The 24,161-nt window shown below is 53.1% G+C and overlaps 2 protein-coding genes across 6 annotated transcripts in view; one reads left to right on the forward strand and one right to left on the reverse strand.

Moving 5' to 3' along the window:
- Positions 1-19,036, forward strand: part of fam113 (family with sequence similarity 113) — a 20,956-nt gene extending 1,920 nt beyond the window's left edge. The window contains exons 4-10 of the mRNA XM_069922714.1: positions 176-374; positions 3,282-3,505; positions 9,692-9,841; positions 11,377-11,527; positions 11,963-12,206; positions 12,985-13,086; positions 18,123-19,036. Coding sequence (XP_069778815.1) covers positions 176-374; positions 3,282-3,505; positions 9,692-9,841; positions 11,377-11,527; positions 11,963-12,206; positions 12,985-13,086; positions 18,123-18,322 — 1,270 coding nt within the window. The 3' untranslated portion in view covers positions 18,323-19,036. The remainder of the gene's footprint in view (positions 1-175; positions 375-3,281; positions 3,506-9,691; positions 9,842-11,376; positions 11,528-11,962; positions 12,207-12,984; positions 13,087-18,122) is intronic.
- The window catches only part of LOC138756923 (dynactin subunit 1-like), a 145,952-nt gene continuing 140,430 nt past the window's right edge, over positions 18,640-24,161 (reverse strand). For all 5 annotated transcript variants that reach the window (XM_069923345.1, XM_069923343.1, XM_069923342.1 and 2 more), the window contains 4 exons: positions 21,684-21,873; positions 21,137-21,231; positions 19,903-19,989; positions 18,640-19,292 (listed from right to left, as the gene is read on the reverse strand). In XM_069923345.1, coding sequence (XP_069779446.1) covers positions 19,155-19,292; positions 19,903-19,989; positions 21,137-21,231; positions 21,684-21,873 — 510 coding nt within the window. In that variant the 3' untranslated portion in view covers positions 18,640-19,154. The remainder of the gene's footprint in view (positions 19,293-19,902; positions 19,990-21,136; positions 21,232-21,683; positions 21,874-24,161) is intronic.

Genomic DNA, 24,161 nt, shown 5'->3' on the forward strand with positions numbered 1-24,161 from the left:
TAATGGGGGTTGGTGGGTGTGTACAAGGGGGGGAAGGAGGCTTGGGTGTGCAGAGAGCATGGGTGGTGAGTGTGAGAATGGGGTGGGTCAGTGGGTATGAGCACAACGGGGGACGGGTCGATGGATGTGAGTACAAAGGGGTGGGGTGTGGAGTGGGTCTGTCAGGAGAACTTTGATCTGCTTATATTGATGAGAGTCTGGATTCAGAAACCAGAATTAATACCATTCTCACCCCCACCTCCACCCTCACACTCCCTCCCCCTGCCCCTGCCCCTCCCCCTCCCCCCCCCACAGTCCAGCGGGCGGTCTACAAGGACCTTGTGCTCTTCCTACAGAAGGGAAACCATTTGACTGATGCTCAGTTGCGAAGAAAGGTAAGGGGGAGGGGATGAGGGGCTGGGAGAGGGGAAGGGCTGAGGGGGAGGAAGGGGCTGGAGAGAGGAGGATGGGGCTGGGAGATGGGAGGGCGGCTGGGTGGGAGGGAGGGAGAGAGGTTCTGAGGGGAGGGAGGGGCTGGGGTGAGGGGAGGGAGGGGCTGGGGTGAGGGGAAGGAGGGGCTGGGGAGGGAAGGTTGGATGGGGGAGGGTGGGTCAGGGCAGGGGAGCTGGCCCTTGTTGGGGCGGGGGAAAGGAGTGTGGGGGGGTGGTTGGGGAAACAGGTGGGCTGGTGTATTCACATTTATTGACCACTTGGTTGAAATCAATTACAGTCAATTAACCCCGTGCAGCCCAATAAACCCACAACCCAACCTACAACCCCCAGTACGTTTTGAACGGTGGGAGGAAGCCGGAGTCCCTGGGGAAAACCCATGCAGACCCAGGGAGAACGTACAAACTCCTTGCAGACAGTGCGGGATTTGAGTCGCTGGCGCTGTAACGGCGTTGCTCTCACAGAGTGCTGGTGAATGGTAGGAGAGGAGGGTGGGAGAGGTACGTGGATAATAAATCTCCTCGTGACGTTCTGCCAGCCCTGTTTTTCGAGGGGGTGTGGGCAAAGCTCACATGATGCCCACAGGAAGCCACAGAAAGGCAGAGTATTTCTCAGGTTTTGAATGAGCTCGGGCTTTTCTCTCGGGGGGGGGGGGGGTGGGGGTGCGGGGATGAAGAATGAGAGGGGACAAATGTACAACCCCTGAATCCAGTCTGCAAACTGGAGGTCGCAGGCTCTCAACTCCAGCCATGCAGGACTGATTGAGGACCGAGTTTAGTTGGGGAGTAGGGGTGAATCTGAAATTCTCTACCCTTGAGGGTGATTCGTTGAGGGGACTCATAGATGCAGGTGCAGGGAATTGAGGGATGGTTGAAATGTATTTGTCCCATCACTCGGTGCAGTGATGAGGTCCATCAGGTCAATTCTAACAATCGTAAAAAATAGGAACAGAAGGCCATTCAGCCCATCAAGCCTGTTGCTCCATTCAATGTGATCGTGGATGATCATGTGACCTCAGTCTCCCCTTCCTCTTCTTTCCACACCCCTCCATCCCTTTCACTAATGGGGCCACATCCAACTCCCTTCTGAAGACATCTGATGAACTGACCTGAACAATGTTCTGTGGGAGGGAGTTCCACAAGTTTGCACTCTTTGAGTGAAGAGGTTTCTCCTCATCTCAGTCTCCAGTTACACCCCCTTCTCCTTAGACCGTGACCCCTTGTTCTGGACTTCCCAACATCGGGAACATTCTTCCCACATCTAACCTATCTGATCCTGTCAGAATTTTGTACATTTTGCTGAGATCCCTGTTCGTTCTCCTAAATCCCAGCGAGTGTAACCCTGTCCTATCCACTCTGTCTTAATCCGTCAGCCCTGTCGTCCCAGGAATCAGTCTGGTGAACCTTTGCTGGACTCTCTCAATGGCAAGGATGCCCTTCCTCAGATTAGGAGACCAAAACAGTACTCAAGGTGTGGCCTCACCAAGTTAGGAGACACTGGGTGCAAACTGGGAGATTGTTTGATCTGTCCGCACCAGTGTCTGGGATCTCCTAGTGGCCCACCATTTCAGCTCCCATGCTCATGTCTGTCCATGGCCTCATGTATTATCCCACCAAGACCATCTGTAAATTGGAGGAAAACACCTGATTTTCTGTTTGGGACCACTCCGGCCGATGGTATCAACATCAACTTTTCTCGTTCCTGCTCACCTGCTCTCCTCTCCCCCTGTCTTCTTTACCTCAGCTCTCCACCCCTTCCCTCTTTGTTCACTGAGCCATCCCTCCTCCCCCTGATTCTACTGTTCCCCCCTTCTATAACCTCCTGCCTTTGTGACCGTGCTCCTCTTCCCCACCCTTCACTGACTGATGGCCCATCACTCGCAGGTCTTACCCACCTGCTGTACCTGCAACTGATGCCCCGTCGCCCCCAGGCCCCAGGACTTCCCCACCTATTGTACGTAGGGTCTACTGGGATTTTGAAGCAAGTGGAGATCTTGTGGGGAGAGGGGGTTCTGGGTACGCTGTTAGAAATGGCTGGGGGGGGGGGGGGTCTGGGTACGCTTTTAGAAATGGCTTGGAGAGGGGGAGTCTGGGTACGCTGTTAGAAATGGCTGGGAGAGGGGGGGTCTGGGTGCACTGTTATAAATGGCTCGGAGAGGGGGATCTGGATACACTGTTAGAAATGGCTGGGAGAGGGGGTCTGGGTATGCTGTTAGAAATGGCTGGGAGGGGGGTCTGGGTATGCTGTTAGAAATGGCTGGGAGAGGGGGTCTGGGTATGCTGTTAGAAATGGCTGGAAGAGGGGGTCTGGGTATGCTGTTAGAAATGGCTGGGCGGGGGGTCTGGGTATGCTGTTATAAATGGCTGGGAGGGGGGGTCTGGGTATGCTGTTAGAAATGGCTGGGAGAGGGGGTCTGGGTACGCTGTTAGAAATGGCTGGGAGAGGGGGTCTGGGTACGCTGTTAGAAATGGCTGGGAGAGGGGGTCTGGGTACGCTGTTAGAAATGGCTGGGAGAGGGGGTCTGGGTACGCTGTTCAAAATGGCTGGGAGAGGGGGGGTCTGGGTACGCTGTTAGAAATAGCTGGGAGGGGGGGGATCTGCGTACGCTGTTAGAAATGGCTCGGAGAGGGGGGTCTGGATACGCTGTTAGAAATGGTTTGGAGAAGGGGGGTCTGGGTACGCTGTTAGAAATGGCTGGGAGATGGGGTATCTGCGTACGCTGTTAGAAATGGCTGGGAGACGGGGTATCTGCGTACGCTGCGAGAAATGGCTGAGAGAGGGGGGGTCTGGGTACGCTGTTAGAAATGGCTGGGAGAGGCAGGGACTACCCTGATGTTCCTGTGCTCTTGCAGTGTGAGACCAGCTTTGAGGGCGACCGTTTGGTAGATGCTGGACAGCTCATGAACGGCGTGGATTTCCGTGAGTCCCGCCAGTTCGTTCAGCCCTTCCACCTGTTGAAATTCCACTTCCTGACCCGGGTCTACTCGGAATATGTGGAGAGTATCCTGACCGAATTCCAGAACGGGCTCTCGCCAGATATCCTCATCATTAACTCCTGCGTCTGGGACATCTCCAGGTACAGAGGGGAGGGTGGGGGGCGGGGGGCGCAGTGTCAGGTACATTTTGTTATGCCATTTTTAAAATCTTGACAAGAATTACTATGGATCACAGTACAAGAATTCAAACAAATCCAAGAGTTTACCAGTTATGTTGCATGGTGATATACACACGTAAAATTCACTAAGGCTTTGTACAAATTCACAATCTTGTCCACAAAGTGCATATTTTAGTATTCAACAATTTTTACCATCCTGGTGAACAACTTGAGATGATTCAAATGTAATAGTGTGAGATGTGACGTGAAGAGGTTTTGGGCTGCGTGCGGGTCAATGGGACGAGGTGGGAGAAGGTGTGCAGCGTGGACTAGAAGGGCCGGACTGGCGTGTTTCTGTGCTTTAATGGTTGTTCATTATTTACGAGCTCAACTTCAAAGATGAGTTGAGCATTTAGTGGAATCTTGGCCTTCGGTTCTCTGTTCTTACCAGGTCCCCCATCGGATTCGATCTGTAGCTGGCCTTTTTCCCCTTCACTCGTTGTCAGGAGAGCTTCGACCCACCCTCAGATAACTTTTCCCATGCGGGGCCAGCCTGTGCTTCTTTCCCAACCCAGAAGCGGGGGCAGTTGTGGAGCAGCAATGCTGTCGCTTCCAGCCCCACCCCTGCCGCCCTCTCACCCGTACCCCCATCTCTACTGCTGGGATAGGGTAGGGGGGGAATATCACCACATCCCCTGTACCGGGTTAGGAGGGGTAAGGTTCTGGGGTACATCTGAAACTGGTGCAAGACTTTTTTTTTTCCATTAGATTTCAGATTTATTATCCGAGTACAATCATGACATCACATACAACCCTGAGATTCGTTTTTTCTTGCGGTTGAGGCAGAATGACCACTTATTGGTAGTTTAAATAAACTGTCCACATGTAAACAAATAAATAATACGGAGAGGAAAAAAAAGTGCAAAAGTCAGAGTCTTTAAATGAGTCTCTAATTGAGTTTATTGTTGGAGAATCTGCTGGTGGAAGGAGAGCAGCTCTTCCTAAATCTGGTGCTGTGTGCAAGACTGGTTTGACGGTTGCACAATGGGAGGTTAAGACCAGGACTGAATACACAGTGACTGGTGGGGGCCTGGGGTGCTGTAGAACAGAGGCTGGGAGGTACAACTGTGCCGTTCCATGGGAGCGGTGACAGGCTGGGGAAGGTAATAAAGGCTACAGATCCTGGTGCAGCAGACAAAAGTGCTGGAGAGTCTCAGCGGGTCGAACCTTAATGCAGCAAAAGGCAGACACAGAAACGACGTTTCGGTCTTGAGGCCTTCATCAACATTTGAGAAAATGCTGGTGAGTGTCAGGATAAAAGAGTGGGGGGGTGGAATGGGGGTGGCAGGGCAGGAGGTGAGAGGTGGAGGAAGATGGGGGGAGGACAGCAGCAATGGGGGGGGAGGATGGCTGGGCGAGACCAGCAGGAAAGGGGGGAGGGGAAAGAAAAGGCAGCAGGTTTCATAGAAAGCAGTGAAGTTGGTGGTCATACCGTGGCTGGAGGGGGCCCAGACGGGAAAACAAGGTGTTGCTCCTCCAGTCTGCGGGTGGTCAGGGTGGGACAGTACTACATAAGGCCGTGTGAGCACGGTAGTGACTCGGAATTGAAATGATTGGCCATTGGGAGGTCATTGTGGTTGCGAACAGAGCAGAGGTGCTGAGCGAAGTGATCTCCCAGTCTGTGACTGGTCTCTCCGATGTAGAGAACACCACAAAGGGAGCACCAGATGCAGTAAGTCCTCTGGATGTACAAGTGAAGTGTTGCTTCATGTGAAAGGCCTGATTGGGGCCCCGGACCGTGGTGAGGGAGGAGGTGTGGACACAAACATTGCACCTCACAGACACAGGGAAAGGTGGGGAGGGATGAATGCACGAGGGAATCATGGAGGGAGTGATCCCTGCGGAAGCCGGAGATGGGTGGGGAGGGAAATGTGTCTGGTGGTGGGGTCCTGTAGTAACTGCCAGAAATTCCCACAGATAATGTGTGGGATGCGGACGCTGGTGGAGAGGTCGGGGGGTGGGGGGTGGTTTGTGTGGTGAGGGGATGAGGTCGGGGGGAGGGGATGAGGTCGGGGGGAGGGGATGAGGTCGGGGGGAGGGGATGAGGTCGGGGGGAGGGGATGAGGTCGGGGGAGGGGATGAGGTCGGGGGGAGGGGATGAGGTCAGGGGGAGGGGGAAGTTGGGAATACTATGTTCGGTATGTCTGGGGCCAGAGCAGATGAGCGGGGAATAAAGGAGATGCAGGTGAGGGCCTAGTGGTGGAGGGGAAGCCACATTTGTGGAAGAAGGCAGACATTTTAGAGGCTCTGGACTGGAAGACGTCATCTTGGGAGCAGATGCGGTGGAGATGAAGAAATTAAGAGAAGGGGGTGGAGTCCTTGCAAGGGACAGGGTGTGAAGGACGAGTAGTCCAGGTAGTTGTGGAGTTGGAGGGTTTGTAATGAATGTCGGTGCGGAGTCTGTCCCTGAGATGGAGACAGAGAGATCCAGGAAGGGGAGAGGGTCATCAGAGATGGACCAGGTGAGTTTGAGATCCGGGTGGAAGTTGGCTGTAAGTGAATGATATTGACGAGTTTATTGTGGGTGCATGAGGCCGCCCTGATGTAGTCGTCGATATAACAGAGGAAGAGTTGGTGGGGGGGTGGTTTTGCCTCTGTAGCTTGGAGCATGTTTTTCTCCACAAAACCCACAAACGGGCAGGTGTAGCTGGGACCCATGTGGGTACCCATGGCTACTCCTTTGAAGTGAGCTGAGTTAAAGGAGAAGTTATTTAGAGTGAGGACAAGTTCTGCCAGGCAGAGGAGGGTGACTGGTCGGGTCTCTGGTCCAGGAAGAATCAAAGTGCTTTCAGAACTTCTGTGTGGCTGATGGAGGTATAAAGGGATTGGACATCCATCGAGACAATGAGGTGGTCTGGTTTGGGGAATCTGAAGTCATTGAGGAGATTGAGGGGATGTGAGGTGTCGTGGATGTAGGTGGGGAGGGATTGGACCAGGGGAGAAAGGATAGAGTCAAGCAAGATGAACCTAGTTCGGTGGGGCAGGAGCAGGCAGAGACAATGGATCTGCCCGGATGGTTGGGTTTGTGTCTCTTGGCTAGAAGGAAGAAACGGGCAGTGGGGGGGTGGGAGAATGTGGTTGGTGGCCGTGGAGGGAGGTGATGAGGTTGGAGATGGCGTTGGAGACAGTGACTTGTTGTTTGATGGTGTGGTCCTGTGGGTGGGGTTGATAGGAGGAGGTGTCTGAGAGCTGTCGACTGGCCTCAGCAAGGAATAGGTCAGTGCACCAGACCCCAACTGCCCCACCCTTGTCTGCGGGTTTGATGGTGAGGTTGGGATTGTTGCGGAGAGAGTGAAGGGCAGAGCTTTCTGAGGTGAGGTTGGAATAAGGTGGGGGGGGGGTTTAAAGTTGAGATGGTTGATGTCTGGTGGCAACCGTGGTGAGGGAGGAGGTGTGGACACAAATATTGCACCTCACAGGCACAGGGAAAGGTGAGGAGGGATGAATGCACGAGGGAATCATAGAGGGAGTGAACCCTGCGGAAGGCGGAGAGGGGTGGGGAGGGAATGTGTCTGGTGTTGGGGTCCTGTAGTACGTGCCAGGTAATACGGACCCCTTCAGCTGTCCTGTAAACTGTTCCAGGTTAAACAGACTCCTTCACCTGTCCTCCATTAAACTGTTCCAGGTAATACAGACTCCTTCAGCTGCCCTGTAAACTATTCCAGGTAATACGGACTCCTTCAGCAGTCCTCCAGTAAACTGTTCCAAGTAACACAGACTAATTCACCTGTCCTGTAAACTGTTCCAGGTAACACAGACTCATTCATCTGTCCTGTAAACTGTTCCAGGTAACACAGACTCCTTCACCTGACCTCCAGTAAACTGTTCCTGGTAATACAGACCTCTTCACCTGTCCTCCAGTAAACTGTTCCAGGTAACACAGACCCCGTCACCTGTCCTCCAGTAAACTGTTCCAGGTAATACAGACCCCGTCACCTGTCCTCCAGTAAACTGTTCCAGGTAATACAGACCCCGTCACCTGTCCTCCAGTAAACTATTCCAGGTAATACAGACCCCTTCACCTGTCCTCCAGTAAACTGTTCCTGGTAATACAGACCCCTTCACCTGTCCTCCAGTAAACTGTTCCAGGTAATACAGACCCCGTCACCTGTCCTCCAGTAAACTATTCCAGGTAATACAGACCCCTTCACCTGTCCTCCAGTAAACTGTTCCAGGTAATACAGACCCCGTCACCTGTCCTCCAGTAAACTGTTCCAGGTAATACAGACCCCGTCACCTGTCCTCCAGTAAACTGTTCCAGGTAATACAGACCCCGTCACCTGTCCTCCAGTAAACTGTTCCAGGTAATACAGACCCCGTCACCTGCCCTCCAGTAAACTATTCCAGGTAATACAGACCCCTTCACCTGTCCTCCTGTAAACTGTTCCAGGTAATACAGACAATCTTTAACGTTTTTGTGTTACTTTCAATGTCATGTTGAAAATCCGGACTCACTGACGTGTGGACAGAAGGGAACAAAGTGAGGCCTCTCTAGTAGTCCGAGTGCTCCATCTCCGAGAGCAGGAGGTCAGGTCATGCAGCATCTGGGAAATTACAGGTGCTTGACGTTTTGTGCCTGAGCCATTCGTTCAATGCGCTGAAAATTAGGCAATAACCTGAGTTAGGAGGTGGGGTTGGGGGAGAAGGATAAAGTGGTGGGGGGGGGAGGGAGAAGTGGGGAGGGGTACAGTTGTGCTGGAGAAGATACCGCAGTCTCACGGGGTCTGACTGCCCAGTCCGCTAGTTGCCTGTTTCATTCAGGCTTGAAATAGCCCAGGAAAGGCGCCAACAGTGGTTTTTAAAATCCCATGACTGCGGGGTCTGGGCCCATCCATGAGGTGTGGCAGACTCTGGCAAAGTGGTGGATTGGAGCAGGGCAAATGAAAACAGGGAGGACCCTCCATTCCCATCTGCGGAGAAACAGAGTAGACCATGACAGCGGACCAGTGAAGGGTTTTGCAACTGAAGGACCCACAGAGATAGCGTACTGTTGGCAACTCGTGGCGAGGAACCCACACGGGCTGTGAACTGCTGGAGACTGTGGTCAAGGGACTTGCATCAGGTTGTGGGCTGCTACTGGAGACTGACTGGCTGGATATTGACTGGCTGGACACTGGCTAGAGGCTTGCTAGCGGTTGGTTGGAGGGGTCTGCAGGAATTGGAACTGAGATGGAGGCATATACAGGAGTTGGAACTGAGATGGAAGTTGACTCAGGAATTGGAATTGAGCGAGAGGGGTACCCAGGAATTGGAACTGAGATGGATGGGTATGCAGGAATTGGAACTGAGAATGAGGGGTACGCAGGAATTGGAACTGAGAATGAGGGGTACGCAGGAATTGGAACTGAGAAGGATGGGTACGCGGGTATTGGAACTGAGAATGGGGGTACGCGGGTATTGGAACTGAGAATGGGGGTACGCGGGTATTGGAACTGAGATGCAGGGGGTTACGCGGGTATTGGAACTGGGATGGAGGGGGACACAGGGATTGGAACAGATGGAGGGGACGCGGGGATTGGAACTGGAATGGAGGGGTATGCGGGGATTGGAACTGGGATGGATAGGTACGCGGGGATTGGAACTGGGATGGAGGGGTACGCGGGGATTGGAACTGGGATGGAGGGGTACGCGGGGATTGGAACTGGGATGGAGGGGTACGCGGGGATTGGAACTGGGATGGAGGGGTACGCGGGGATTGGAACTGGGATGGGGGGGTATGCGGGGATTGGAAATGAGATGGAAGGGGACGCGGGGATTGGAACTAAGGAACTGAGATGGAGGGGGTCGTGGGGATTGGAACTGGGATGGATGGAGGGGGTGCTGAAGGGTCCTGCTGAAGGGTCCCTGTCTGCCTTGGAGGTTCGCATCTGGAGCCGGGTGGCCGATGCTTTGCAAACGCTGGAGGGGAATTCACGGACACTCAGTGACTTGATTTGGGGGTGGGGGGCCCCTCCCTTTTGCTTCTCTGACCGTGAGAGGTTTCAGGCAAGTTCTGCCGCCGAATGCATTTGTCTCATTCGGTGCTTTTGATGAGCGCAGCGTCCACTCCCGGCAGCGCCAGGCCAAACCACTCAGTGACTTTCTCGGAACCTTTTGCACTGCTTTCAGGGGACGACCCCCTTCCTGCCCGGGGCGCGCTGGTCTGAGGGAGTGTCCTCAGCGCGTTGCAGAGTCGCTGCCCGCCCAGCGATGCACAAGCAGGAAATGGCGACGTCTCCTGGGCAACTCGCGTCGCCAACTGTTGCTTCTCCTGCGAAGGTCTGTTTTGTACCAACCGACTGCAGTCATTCGCTCGCTAATCAAGACAATACATGGACCATATAGGGAGAGGAGGACCAGGGGATGGGACAGTGGGAGGGGGAGACCAATGGAAGGGGTTTCGGGATATTGGAGCCGTCCGAGGTGGAAGACCAGGTGTTCACGGGTGGCCTCCATCTGACCAATACCTGAGGCCGTGTACAAACATCGGTGTGTGGAAATGAAGTGGGTGGCCAATGGGTCCATGTTTGTTGCAGCGGCAGAGCAAAGGTGCTCGACCAGGCGATCTCCCTGTCTGTGTCCGGGGTCCCCGATGGAGAGGCCACAGTGGGGGCACCAAAAGCAGCTGATGAGCAGAGAAAGTGGCCTGGCTCGTGCACATTGAACAACATGTCCTCCTTCATTTGCCCCACTCCCCTCAAATCCCTCCCATCCATGTGGTCCAGAGGTTTCTGAAAGCTAACATTGAACACGCCAGCACAATCCAGGGGCCCTTTGGCATTTGATGTTGTGATGGTCCATATATTCTCTCCAAAATAGTACTTAAACCCTCCTAACCCCATAACCCTCTATTTTCATTTCATCCATAAATCTGTCTAGGATTCTCTTTAAGGAGTTATGGTAAATTGTACCCTCAAGGCTGATACTCAGGTAGATGGTGTGGTGAAGAAGGCATTTGGAACGTTGGCCTTCATAAATCGGAGTATTGAATTCAAGAGTAGGGAGGTTATGATGAAATTGTACAAGGCATTGGTGAGGCCAAATTTGGAGTACTGTGTACAGTTTTGGTCACCAAATTATAGGAAAGATATAAACAAAATAGAGAGAGTGCAGAGAAGGTTCACGAGAATGTTGACAGGATTTCAGGGTCTGAGTTACAGGGAAAGGTTGTGCAGACTGGGGCTTTTTTCTCTGGAGCGTAGAAGATTGAGAGGGGACTTGATAGAGGTGTTTAAGATTTTAAAAGGGACAGACAGAGTCAACGTGGATAGGCTTTTTCAATTAAGAAAGGGGGAGATTCAAACTAGAGGGCATGGTTTAAAATTGAAGGGGGAAAATTATAAGGGGAACATGAGGGAAATTTCTTTACGCAAAGGGTGGTAGGGATGTGGAATGAGCTTCCGGCAGACGTGGTCGAGGCGGGATCATTGGTTATATTTAAGGAAAGACTGGATTGTTACATGGATAGGAGGGGACTAGAGGGGTATGGACTGGGTGCTGGTCAGTGGGACTAGGAGGGTGGGGATTTGCTACAGCATGGACTAGTAGGGCCGAACTGGCCTGTTCTGTGCTGTAAATGGTTATATGGTTAAATGCCCCCAATGATCCAGCCCCCACCACCACCATCCTCAGCAAGGCATTCCAGGCCCCCACAACTGTGGAGAAAAAAAACATACCCCCGATGTCTCCCTCCCTTCACTTTGTTCAGATGACCCTGGCGCTGGCTGATCCTGCCCTGGGAAACAGGATGGATGGAGTCCGCCCTGTCTCTGCCTCACAGAATTCAGTGCCCTGTCTCATTCTGCCCACTGCAGGTACGGTGCAGATGCGAAGCTGGAATACTACGACAACCTGTCCCGGCTGTTCCAGCGTCTGCGCGTGGTGCTGCAGCCACACTGCCTGGTCATCTGGTCCACGGCCATGCCCCTGGGTACCTACATCAATGGAGGCTTCCTGCCCTCCAAGGTGAGGCGGCATCTGTGGGGAGGGAGGGGGAATAGCTGTCCACAGGGAAGCCACATCAGGCTGTCTGTCCTCCCTGACCACACCCCCCTTGAATTCCATAAACCCTGTCCACCCCGACCCCCCCACCTTGAATTCCATATACTCTGTCCTCCCCAACACACCCCCCCCCAGTAACACCTCCCCAGTCACACCTTTGTCTCCCCCATTAACACCAACCATCCTGATAACATCAACCCCTCCTCAGTAATGCTGACCCCTCCCTGATTATGCTAACTGTCACGGTAATGCCACACTTCCTTGGTAATGCCAACAGCTTTGATAACACTCTCTCGGTTATGCCGGCCCCTCCCTGGTAATACCCACTGCCCCAGTTATGCCGACCCCCTCCCTGGTAACGCTGACTGCCCTGGTAATGCCAAGCGCACTGTTCCACAGCTGCAGACCCTGGCAGCGAGCTTGAATACCGATGTGATTACGGCAAACTTTGACGCGGCATGGTTGGCATCAACGCATGGCTACGACGTGCTGGACCTTCACTTCCACTTCCGGCTCCAGATATCGCACCAGGCCACTGACGGCATCCACTGGAACCAGCTGGCTCACCGCCACATCACCCAACTGCTGCTGCGACACATTGCCGAGGCCTGGGGGGTGTCTGAGCCCCGGGGACGCAGGCCAGGTAAACACCACCAAGGAATGCAAATCAGAACCCAGCCCCCCTCACCGGGACCCAAGCTCCCCCTCACCGGGACCCAAGCCCCCCCTCACCGGGACCCAAGCCCTCCCCCTCAACGGAACCCAAGCGTCCCCCCCTCAACGGAACCCAAGCGTCCCCCCCCCTCAACGGAACCCAAGCGTCCCCCCCCTCACCGGGACCCAAGCACCCCCCCCCCTCACCGGGACCCAAGCGCCCCCCCCCTCACCAGGACCCAAGCCCCCCCTCACCGGGACCCAAGCCCCCCCCTCACCGGGACCCAAGCCCCCCCCTCACCAGGACCCAAGCCCCCCCCTCACCGGGACCCAAGCCCCCCCCTCACCGGGACCCAAGCCCCCCCCTCACCGGGACCCAAGCCTCCCCTCACCAGGACCCAAGCCCCCCCCCCCCCTCACCGGGACCCAAGCCCCCCCCCCCCCCCTCACCGGGACCCAACCTCCCCCCTCACCGGGACCCAAGCCCCCACCTCACTGGGACCCTCCCTGTTTGGTAATCTCCACCCAGGAACCCCCTTGTACCGGGATCCCCCCCCCCCAACTTGGTAACCCCTCCACTTGGTAACCCCCACCCCCACAGCCTGCCTTTTAATCCCATTTTGCATATTGGGTCATGTGGGGGAGCACGGGGCATTGTGGGGGTGTGGGGGGGATGTGAGGGTATAGGGGGATTGTGAAGATGTGCAGGGGAGGGTGGTTGGGGCCACCACCTATGACCCTGTGTGATCCATGTTTCCCAAAAACAGTGCTGCAGGAGGGAGGCAGTCATAGAGCCAGGACTCTTGGCCGGAACAGAGGGGTCAGACACTGCATCAGGCCCGGTTCGGACAATGCCACTGGCACTTCAGGTATGTCACCCCGTTTCGTCGCTCCCCCTCATGGTCAGGAGGGAGGGTGAGCAGCCAGATGTCGTGGTCCATGTTGGGATCAATGATGTGGGAAGGAAGGGTGAGGGGGTCATGCAGGGAGTGTTCAGCTAGATTGAAGGACAGTACCCTCCAGGGTAGTGATCTCAAGAATGCTACCCGTGCCACGTGCTGGTGAGGTTAGAGATAGGAGGATAATGTAGCTCAAAACGTGGCTAATGACCTGGTGCAGGAGGGAGGGCTTTAAACTCCTGGATCATTGGGCTCTTCCAGGGAAGGTGGGGCCTGTTCTGATGGGACAGTTTGTATCTGATATCCTTGTGGGAAGTTTTACTCGTGCTGTTCTGGTGGGTTTCAACTAGATTTATGGGGTGGGGGGGGGGAACCAGAGTGACAGAGCAGGTAGAGGAGTGAAAAGATGATGTGAAAATTACATGTACCATTAGATTCAACGTGTTGTATGTGGTGAAATTGTTCTCAGGTGCATCTATTTCAATGAAAGGATTATTGTAGGTAAAGCAGATGGGCTTAGAGCATGGATTGGATTGTGGAATTATGACATTGTGTCCATTAGTTGAAATTTGGTAGCAGGAGGGGCAGGACTGGCAGCTCAATGTACCAGACTTCCATTGCGTTAGACAGAACAGGGGGGTAAAAGGAGTTGGGATGTTACGGTAAAGTATCGAGTTAAGGGGTTAGGACGTTACTGTAAAGATCAAATGCAGGAGTCGGGACGTTACGGTAAAGTATCGAGTACGTTATGTTATGGTAGCGTATTGAGTAGAGGGGTTGGCAAGTTACGGTAAAGTATCGAATACAGGAGTTGGAACGTTTTGGTAAAGTACCGTGTAGTGGAGTTGGGACGTTACAGTAAAGTATCGAGTGCAGGGGTTGGGACGTTACGGTAAAGTATCGAGTAAAGGAGTTGGGATATTATGGTAAAGTATCGAGCGCAGGAGGGGACGTTACGGTAAAGTATCGAGTACGTTATGTTATGGTAGCGTATTGAGTAGAGGGGTTGGCAAGTTACGGTAAAGTATCGAATACAGGAGTTGGAACGTTTTGGTAAAGTACCGTGTAGTGGAGTTGGGACGTTACAGTAAAGTATCGAGTGCAGGGGTTGGGACGTTACGGTAAAGTATCGAGTAAAGGAGTTGGGATATTATGGTAAAGTATCGAGCGCAGGAGGGGACGTTACGGTAAAGTATCGAATGAAGGAGTTAGGACATTACGGTGAAGCATTGAGTATAGGACGTTACGGTAAAGTATCAAGAGCAGGAGTCGGGACGTTTTAGTAAAGTATCGTGTAGTGTAGTTGGGACGTTACGGTAATATATTGAATATTGGATGTTGCGGTAAAATATTGTGTAGATGTAGTGACGTTACAGTAAAGTATCGAAACAGGAGTTATGACGTTGCAGTAAACTATTGAGTATAGGATGTTACAGTAAAGTATCGAGTAGAGGGGTCGGGACATAATGGTAAAGTATCAAGAGCAGGAGTTGGGACCTTACAGTAAAATATCGAGTAGAGACGATACGGTAAAATATCGAGTGCAGGCATTGGGACGTTTCGGTAAGGTATCGAGTACAGTATGTTACGGTAAAGTATCGAGTAGAGTGGTTTGGTATGTTTCTGTAAAGTGTCGAGAGCAGGAGTTGAGATGTTACGGTAAAGCATTGAGAATAGGATGTTATGGTAAAGTATCGAGTGGAAGGGTTAGGACGTTACAGTAAAGTATCGAATGTTACGGTAAAGTATCGAGTAGAGGGGTTGCGACCTTAAGGTAAGGTATCGAGGAGAGGAGTTGGGACCTTTCGGTAAAGTATCGAATGTTACGATAAAGTATAGAGTATAGGATATTACAGTAAAGTATCGAGTAGAGGGGTTGGGACAGTATGGTAAAGTATCGAGTAGAAGGGTTGGGAAGTTACGGTAAAGTATCGAGTGCAGGAGTTGGGACCTTACGGTAAAGTATCGAATGTTATGATAAAGTATAGAGTATAGGATATTACAGTAAAGTATCGAGTAAAGGGGTTGGGAAGTTACGGTAAAGTATCGAGTGCAGGAGTTGGGACCTTACGGTAAAGTATCGAATGTTATGATAAAGTATAGAGTATAGGATATTACAGTAAAGTATCGAGTAAAGGGGTTGGGAAGTTACGGTAAAGTATCCAGTGCAGGAGTTGAGATGTTACGGTAAAGCACTGAGTATAGGATGTTACGGTAAAGTATTGAGTGGAGGAGTTAGGACGTTACGGTAAAGTATCGAGAGCAGGAGCTGAGACCTCACGGTAAAGTATAGAGTGCAGGAGTTGGGACCTTACGGTAAAGTATCGAGTGGAGGGGTTGGGAAGATACGGTAAAGTATCGAGTGCAGGACATGGGACCTTACGGTAAGGTATCGAGGAGAGGGGTTTGGACCTTACGGTAAAGTATCGAGGAGCGGGGTTGGGATCTTACAGAAAAGTATCGAATGTTACGGTAAAGTAACACATAGAGGGATTGGGAGGTTACGGTAAAGTATCGAGAGCAGGAGTTGGGACATTATGGTAAAGTATTGAGTATAGGACCTTATGGTAAAGTATTGAGTGCAAGACTTAGAACGTTACGGTAAAGTATCGAGTGCAGGAGTTGGGATATTACGGTAAAGTATCAAGTAGAGGGATTGGGACGTTACGGTAAAGTATCGAGAGCAGGAGTTGGGATGTTATGGTAAAGTATCGAAAGTTACAGTAAAGTATCGAGGCGAGGGGTTGGAACCTTACGGTAAAGTATAGAGTATAGGATATTATGGTAAAGTATCAAGTAGAGGGATAGGGATGTTACGGTAAAGTATCGAGAGCAGCAGTTGGGACCTTACGGTAAAGTATCGAGAGCAGCAGTTGGGACCTTACGGTAAAGTATCGAGAGCAGGAGTTGGGACATTACGGTAAAGTATCGAGGAGAGGGGTTGAGAGCTTGCGGTAAAGTATCGAATGTTACGGTAAAGTATAGAGTATAGGATATTACGGTAAAGTATCAAGTAGAGGGGTTAGGATGTTATGGTAAAGTATCGATAGCAGCAGTTGGGACCTTACGGTAAAGTATCGAGAGCAGGAGTTGGGACATTATGGTAAAGTATCGAGGAGAGGGGTTGAGAGCTTGCGGTAAAGTATCGAATGTTACAGTAAAGTATAGAGTATAGGATATTATGGTAAAGTATCAAGTAGAGGGGTTGGGATGTTACGGTAAAGTATCGAGAGCAGCAGTTGGGACCTTACGGTAAAGTATCGAGTGCAAGACTTAGAACATTACGGTAAAGTATCGAGTGCAGGAGTTGGGATGTTACGGTAAAATATCGAGGAGAGGGGTTGGGAGCTTACGGTAAAGTATCGAGTATAGGATATTCTGGTAAAGTATCAAGTAGAGGGATTGGAACGTTACGGTAAAGTATCGAGGAGAGGGGTTGGGACCTTACGGTAAAGTATCGAGGAGAGGGGTTGGGAGTTTATGGTAAAGTATTGAGTATAGGATATTACGGTAAAGTATCAAGTAGAGGGGTTGGGACCTTACGGTAAAGTATCGAGTACAGGCGTTAGGACCTTATGGTATAGAGTATAGGATATTATGGTAAAGTATCGAGTAGAGGGGTTTGGACGTTACCGTGAATGATCGAGTCGAGGGGTTGGGACTTTACGGTAATGTATCAAGTGCATGGGTTGGGACTTTACGGTAATGTATCAAGTGCATGAGTTGGGACATTACGGTAAAGTATCGAATGTTATGGTAAAGTATCGAATGGAGGGGTTGGGATGGTATGGTAAAATATTGAGTAGAGGGGTTGAGAAGTTATGGTAAAGTATCGAGAGCAGGAGTTGGGACGTTACGGTAAAGTATCGAATAGAGGGGTTGGGACGTTACGGTAAAGAATCCAGTGCAGGATTTGGGACTTTATGTTAAGTATTGAGTGCAGGAGATGGGACGTAACAGTAAAGTATCGAGGAGAGGGGTTGGGACCTTATGGTAAAGTATCGAGAGCAGGTGTTGGGACGATACAGTGAAGCATTGAGTATAGGATTTTACGGAAAAGCATTGAGTATAGGACGTTACGGTAAAGTATCGAGATCAGGAGTCGGTATGTTTCGGTAAAGTTTAGTGGAGTATTGAGTATAGAATGTTACGGTAAAGTATCGAGTGCAAGAGTTGGGACATTACAGTAAAGTATCGAAGCAGGAGTTAGGACGTTGCGGTAAAGTATTGAGTATAGGATGTTACGGTAAAGTATCGAGTAGAGGTGTTGGGACGTTATGGTAAAGTATCGAATGAAGGAGTTGGGACCTTATGGTAAATTATCGAGTAGAGGGGTTTGTGATGGTACAGTAAAGTATTGAGTGTAGGAGTAGGTACGTTACGGTAAAGTATCGAGTGCAGTCGTTGGGACGTTTCGGTAAGGTATTGAGTACAGTATGTTATGGTATTGAGTAGAGGAGTTGGGACATTACTGTAAAGTGTCGAGAGCAGGAGTTGGGACCTCACGGTAAAGTATCGAGAGCAGGTGTTGGGACCTCACAGTAAAATATCGAGTAGAGGGGTTGGGACATTACGGTAAAGTATCGAGGAGAGGTTTTGGGTCTTTGCGGTTAACGCAACGTCATTACAGTGCCAACGATCCGAACCGGGGTTTGAATCCAGTGCATTCTGTAAGGAGTCTGCATGGGATTTCCCCCATACGGGTGGGGGCAGCACGGGCTCGTGTGATGGAAAGGCCTATTACAGTGTGGTGCTGTGGAATGTTTAAAACTGGGCAAGGGGGATGGGGGAGGTCATGTGGCAGCAATATCAGTCTGGGAATCCTGTGTGGTCACCCCATTGCATGACGGGTGTGGATCAGATACCAGCACTGTTGTGCAGGTCAGTGTTTTCAAACATGAATCCACTCCAAAAGCTGTGACCTGACCCACCTGTTCCTACAGTAGATGCAAGCCCTTCAGCCCCTTGATACTACCCCACTGTATACTATGCTCCTTCCAACACAGGCCAGCATAACGCGTGGGCTTGTCCCAACCCTCGCTCCTCCGTGGACGTGTTGGGCTTTGATCGTCGCTGGAGGCTGGTGCACGACAGACTGGTGCTGAGACGGTGCCCGAGTTACCAGTGGAACTTGGGGCCATATGCCCATCATCCACACCAGTGGGGCCCCCAAAGGCCAGGAAGCCATGGCTCCACTGGCTACTGAAGCACCCAGAGCTTGCCAGCTGCTCTGCCCTGTCCTTGGGAACCCCGTGCAGTCTGTTCCTCTGCCCTGTCCCCTGAATCCCCACACAGTCCCCTGGATCCCTGTGGGATCCTTACCCTGTGCCCGAAGAATGGTTCCCCCCTCCCCTCAGTCCTGCCAGTGGTGCTCTCTATTCCTCTGGGTTGGGGGGAATCCTGCTCCCAGTTCTGATTCAACCTCAGCCCAGCGCGTTCCTCAACCCTGGCCTCACAATGGCAACCCCCTCCCTCCACGACCAGGCCGCTTGGTGTTCAGTGAGGAAGGACAAGACTCGGTCATCAGCTCAGTACATATTTATTCAGTAGCAAAGCCCCAGGCACGATGGGAGATCCACCTCCCTGCATACACCCTGGTTCCAGCAGGAGCACTCCCCGGGCATTCCCCACGCCTGGCACTGAGAATGCAATGGGTAGCATCCGGGCTTTGAGGGGTTAATCCACAGTGGTGTGGACAAGGGTCCAACATCAGCAAGAGCACTGCTCGGTTGGGAGAGGGGTCGCATTGTGCAGGAGGGGTGAGGCAGGTCTATGGGCACTTGGGGAGGGGCTCTAGGAGATGCAGGGGTCCAGGCGAAAAGGCGAGGCCGAGGAGATGAGGATGGGGTCTAGGAGATGAAAGGTGGAGTCAAGGAGACAAGGGGTGGGGTCTAGGAGACAAGAGGTGGGGTCGAGGAGACGAGGGGTGGGGTCGAGGAGACGAGGGGTGGGGTCGAGGAGACGAGAGGTGGGGTCGAGGAGACGAGGGGTGGGGTCGAGGAGACGAGGGGTGGGGTCGAGGAGACGAGGGGTGGGGTCTAGGAGATGAGGCGGGTGTGCAACTCGATCAGCTGCTCCTGTATCAGCATTACACGATGACACTGCCCCTGCCCGGGTGGACATGGCAGGACCACCTTGCCCACGCACACTGCCTCCGACCTCTGCTCCTCCTGGGCCTGTGAAAGAGACGAGAGTGATCATCCCACTGCTATCCCCGTGGGCACAGCCCTTCCCCCTTTTGTCCAGGTTCGCCCCAATGTCAAACACTCCACCTCCCTGGACGTCCCATCATAGACATCATATCCTCTCAGATGTCCCCACCCTCCATCATGCCTGTGTGAACCCCTCCCCCCCCCCCCCCCCCCCCTGCCCCGACAAGTCAGGACAATGTAAAGTGTAAATAAAGATTTGTGATGAACCAGTGTTTTCTCCAGGGGCGGCCTGGTATTCCTACCGATCACGACCGCTCCATCTGCTTCCTCTCGCTGGGGTGGTGAGGGTGGAGTGGACCACTGGCACGGGCTGGTGGGGAACGACCCTCCTGACCCCTGCATGCGGGATGCAATGGGGCCTTCCACCCATCTCTGCAGGGGTTCATTCTGGGAAATGGGTCAAATGGGGCCAGGGAAGGGCAGCATGGACAAGGTGGGCCTGGTTCTGTGTACTATTTTATGATGTGGTTTTTCCAGTGCCTACAGGGAATTATAAGGGGTGGGGAGGGGCATAGGGAAGGGGCGGGCACTCACCGAGGTAGGTGGGAATCCCCTGGGAGGGGGGTAAACTCACCTTGGTGAAGGCCGTGGTGGGGAACATTGCAAAATCTGAAGAGGCACGAGCTCCCGACCGAGTCACTGACAGGCGTTCCACCTCGTCCTGGAGAGAGGCGAGCAGGGTTATTGTTCACAGCTCCACTTGCCCCCACCCACAGCTCCACTTCCTCCTTACCCCACTCTCAGATCCGCCCACAGACCCCACCTGCAGCTCCCCTCCCCCATCTCCCCATCCTCTTCTTGAAGCTCTGCCCTCTCCCACCCACAGCAACTCCTGCCCCTGCCTGCAGCTTCCCCTACCCCACTATCCTGTCCTGTAAATTAACCAACCATTAATCCTGGACTCAGCCTTCTGGTTTGTCCTTCCAAAATGCATCACCTCTCACTTATCCAGATTGAACTCCATCCGCCACTTTTCTGCCCAACTCTGCATCCTGTCTATATCCTCTGGTAACCTTCGACAACCCTCAGCTCCATCTACAAACTTACTGACCCATCCTTCCACTTCTTCACCTAGGTCATTTATAAACATCACAAAGAGCAGGGGTCCCAGAACAGAGCCCTGCGGCCCCTCCACTAGTCCCTGACCTCCAGTCAGAATCCTTTCCTTCCACTACGACTCTCTGCTTTCTTCCTACAAGCCAATTTTTACCCACACGGCCAAGGTTCCACTGATCCCGTCCCTCATGACTTTCTGGATGAGTCTCTCGTGTGGACCTTGTCAAATGTTTTACTAAAATCCACGTTCACCATATCTATCCCCCGACCCTCATCAATTTTTTTTTACCTCCTCAAATAACTCAATTAGACTAGTGGGGCACGACCTTCCCTTCACAGAGCCCTGCACCTTCTTAGAACTCGGTCAAATGATCAGATTTCTATAAATGGGGGAGTAAAAACCCAGCATAAGAAGGTACTTCCAGTGAAGTTCAGGTCCACCCCACCCCCTCTCTGTGAAGATGATCCCCCCAAAACTTTCCCCTTTCACCCTTAACCCATGTCCTCTGGTTTGTATCTCATAAGAAAAAAATAGGAGCAGGTTGGCCCCAGACCCCTGCCCCCACCCCCAGCTCCCTTCCACCCGAAGTTCCCCCACCTTCAACTCCACTTCACCCACCCTCAGTTCCCCTTCACCGCCTCACACACGCACAGCTCTTGCCCATCACAGGTCGTGCAGCCCCCTGCTCGGCCCCCATGGTGGAGGGACTGCAGCCGTGCTACCTGCGCCCGCCCGCGGTGTCAATACTTACCTTGATGTGCTCCACGCTCTGCTGCAGCTGCTGGAGGCGTGTTGCCTGCGCCATGAGCTGTGCTGTAGGGTTCTGTCTTCGCTCCACCACGCCACCTGGAACAGAAGCTCGCATTACTCACCAGGGCTGCAATGGGGCTGCACCCATGCCTGCAGGATTGGGGCTACAGGAATTTGCAGGGAGTCCCATGACCACCCAGTCATGTGACTGGCTCCAACAGTCAACTGACTCTGGGGGGATGATGACATCTCACTGCCGTCCCTGGGGTGTCCGCACGAGAGGGAGATCCCTCGTCGCCCATCCCCCTGCTGCTCTCCCCTTGCCAATCCCACTTTACCTTTAACTATTCTTCCTCCCTCCCCAGCCCCCATCCCCTACCCCTCTCTCACTGCCTCTCCACCCTCTCCCACCCCCGCCTCCCATCCACCCAATACTCCCTCCTGGCCCTCCCGCCTCGCTCATCCCCTTTGCCCTCCCTACCCCGCCACTCCCTTCTCACCCTATCCTCCTCCCCTGTCCTTGCATGCCTCTGCCATCCCCCACTGACCCTTGGCCTGCTCTGACACATCCACCACTCGGACCCCAGCACTGATCTGCTGTAGATTCTGCAGTAACTCTCCAGCCTTCCTGCTCAGGGCTCCAATGGCAACGTCTTCAGCCTTGCTGGCCCGGCTCACCGACATCTTTGGGACGTGGATAGGGGGCAAGGCAGCCAACTCGGCCCTCATTTGGGCAGCCTGCACACCGAGAGAGAAGCCAGTCAGAGAGGGATGCAGCAGGCAGTGCAACACTCGCCCCATTTCCCCACATGCCCCAAACCTCCAAACGCTTGTCAAATGCCTTTCCTGACCCTTTCATGGTGCGGCCAGCGGTCCAGCCCCTCTCCATATCCCCTAGGATTCGTTTCCCAGAGACCCCTCAGCCACAGTGGTGATAGGCACATCCGCACTCCCACGTAATGGTGGAACATCACTACGCTCCCCTTCAGTGTATCACACAGCAGACACAAGGCTATTCAGCCCAACTCATCTCTGCAGGTCAAAATGCTGATCTCCCATAGTCCCACTGGCATGTGTTCGGACCATATCCTCATAACCATTCCCATGCAAGCATCTTCAAAACTGGTTCCAAACACCCACCATCCTCTGTGTGAAGAGGAGACTCTGAGATCCCTTTAATCCTGCCCCCTCCCACCTTAAAAACTTGCTGGGAAAACCACACTGACCTTTCACTACCTCTCAATTTGCGAAACCTCCATCAGCTGATGGGTCGGGCAATGGGAACGCTCCCCCATCTCTCCTAATTACACCGCTCAACCTCTGTCCACATCCTGGCAAATTTCTACCTCCTGTATGTTTCCTCCGGCAACAAGAGTGGAACTTCATGCAATAACCAGAAGAATGTGAACAAAGGCCATATCCTGGGCACACCTGCCTCACTGACTGAACGACCGAAAGACCCGCTCACACCTGCCTCACTGACTGAACGACCGAAAGACCCGCTCACACCTGCCTCACTGACTGAACGACCGAAAGACCCGCTCACACCTGCCTCACTGACTGAACGACCGAAAGACCCGCTCACACCTGCCTCACTGACTGAATAGCCGAAAGACCCGATCACACCTGCCTCACTGACTGAACGACCGAAAGACCTGCTCACACCTGCCTCACTGACTGAACGACCGAAAGACCTGCTCACACCTGCCTCACTGACTGAACGACCGAAAGACCCGCTCACACCTGCCTCACTGACTGAACGACCGAAAGACCCGCTCACACCTGCCTCACTGACTGAACGACCGAAAGACCCGCTCACACCTGCCTCACTGACTGAACGACCGAAAGACCTGCTCACACCTGCCTCACTGACTGAACGACCGAAAGACCTGCTCACACCTGCCTCACTGACTGAACGACCGAAAGACCTGCTCACACCTGCCTCACTGACTGAACGACCGAAAGACCTGCTCACACCTGCCTCACTGACTGAACGACCGAAAGACCTGCTCACACCTGCCTCACTGACTGAACGACCGAAAGACCTGCTCACACCTGCCTCACTGACTGAACGACCGAAAGACCTGCTCACACCTGCCTCACTGACTGAATGGCCGAAGGACCCGCTCACACCTGCCTCACTGACTGAACGACCGAAAGACCCGCTCACACCTGCCTCACTGACTGAACGACCGAAAGACCCGCTCACAACTGCCTCACTGACTGAACGACCGAAAGACCCGCTCACACCTGCCTCACTGACTGAACGACCGAAAGACCCGCTCACACCTGCCTCACTGACTGAATAGCCGAAAGACCCGCTCACACCTGCCTCACTGACTGAACGACCGAAAGACCTGCTCACACCTGCCTCACTGACTGAACGACCGAAAGACCCGCTCACACCTGCCTCACTGACTGAATAGCCGAAAGACCCGCTCACACCTGCCTCACTGACTGAACGACCGAAAGACCTGCTCACACCTGCCTCACTGACTGAACGACCGAAAGACCTGCTCACACCTGCCTCACTGACTGAACGACCGAAAGACCCGCTCACACCTGCCTCACTGACTGAACGACCGAAAGACCCGCTCACACCTGCCTCACTGACTGAACGACCGAAAGACCCGCTCACACCTGCCTCACTGACTGAACGACCGAAAGACCTGCTCACACCTGCCTCACTGACTGAACGACCGAAAGACCTGCTCACACCTGCCTCACTGACTGAACGACCGAAAGACCTGCTCACACCTGCCTCACTGACTGAATGGCCGAAGGACCCGCTCACACCTGCCTCACTGACTGAACGACCGAAAGACCCGCTCACACCTGCCTCACTGACTGAACGACCGAAAGACCCGCTCACACCTGCCTCACTGACTGAACGACCGAAAGACCCGCTCACACCTGCCTCACTGACTGAACGACCGAAAGACCCGCTCACACCTGCCTCACTGACTGAATAGCCGAAAGACCCGCTCACACCTGCCTCACTGACTGAACGACCGAAAGACCTGCTC

This window comes from Narcine bancroftii, chromosome 3 (assembly GCF_036971445.1).
Source record: "Narcine bancroftii isolate sNarBan1 chromosome 3, sNarBan1.hap1, whole genome shotgun sequence".
Lineage (NCBI taxonomy): Eukaryota > Metazoa > Chordata > Chondrichthyes > Torpediniformes > Narcinidae > Narcine > Narcine bancroftii.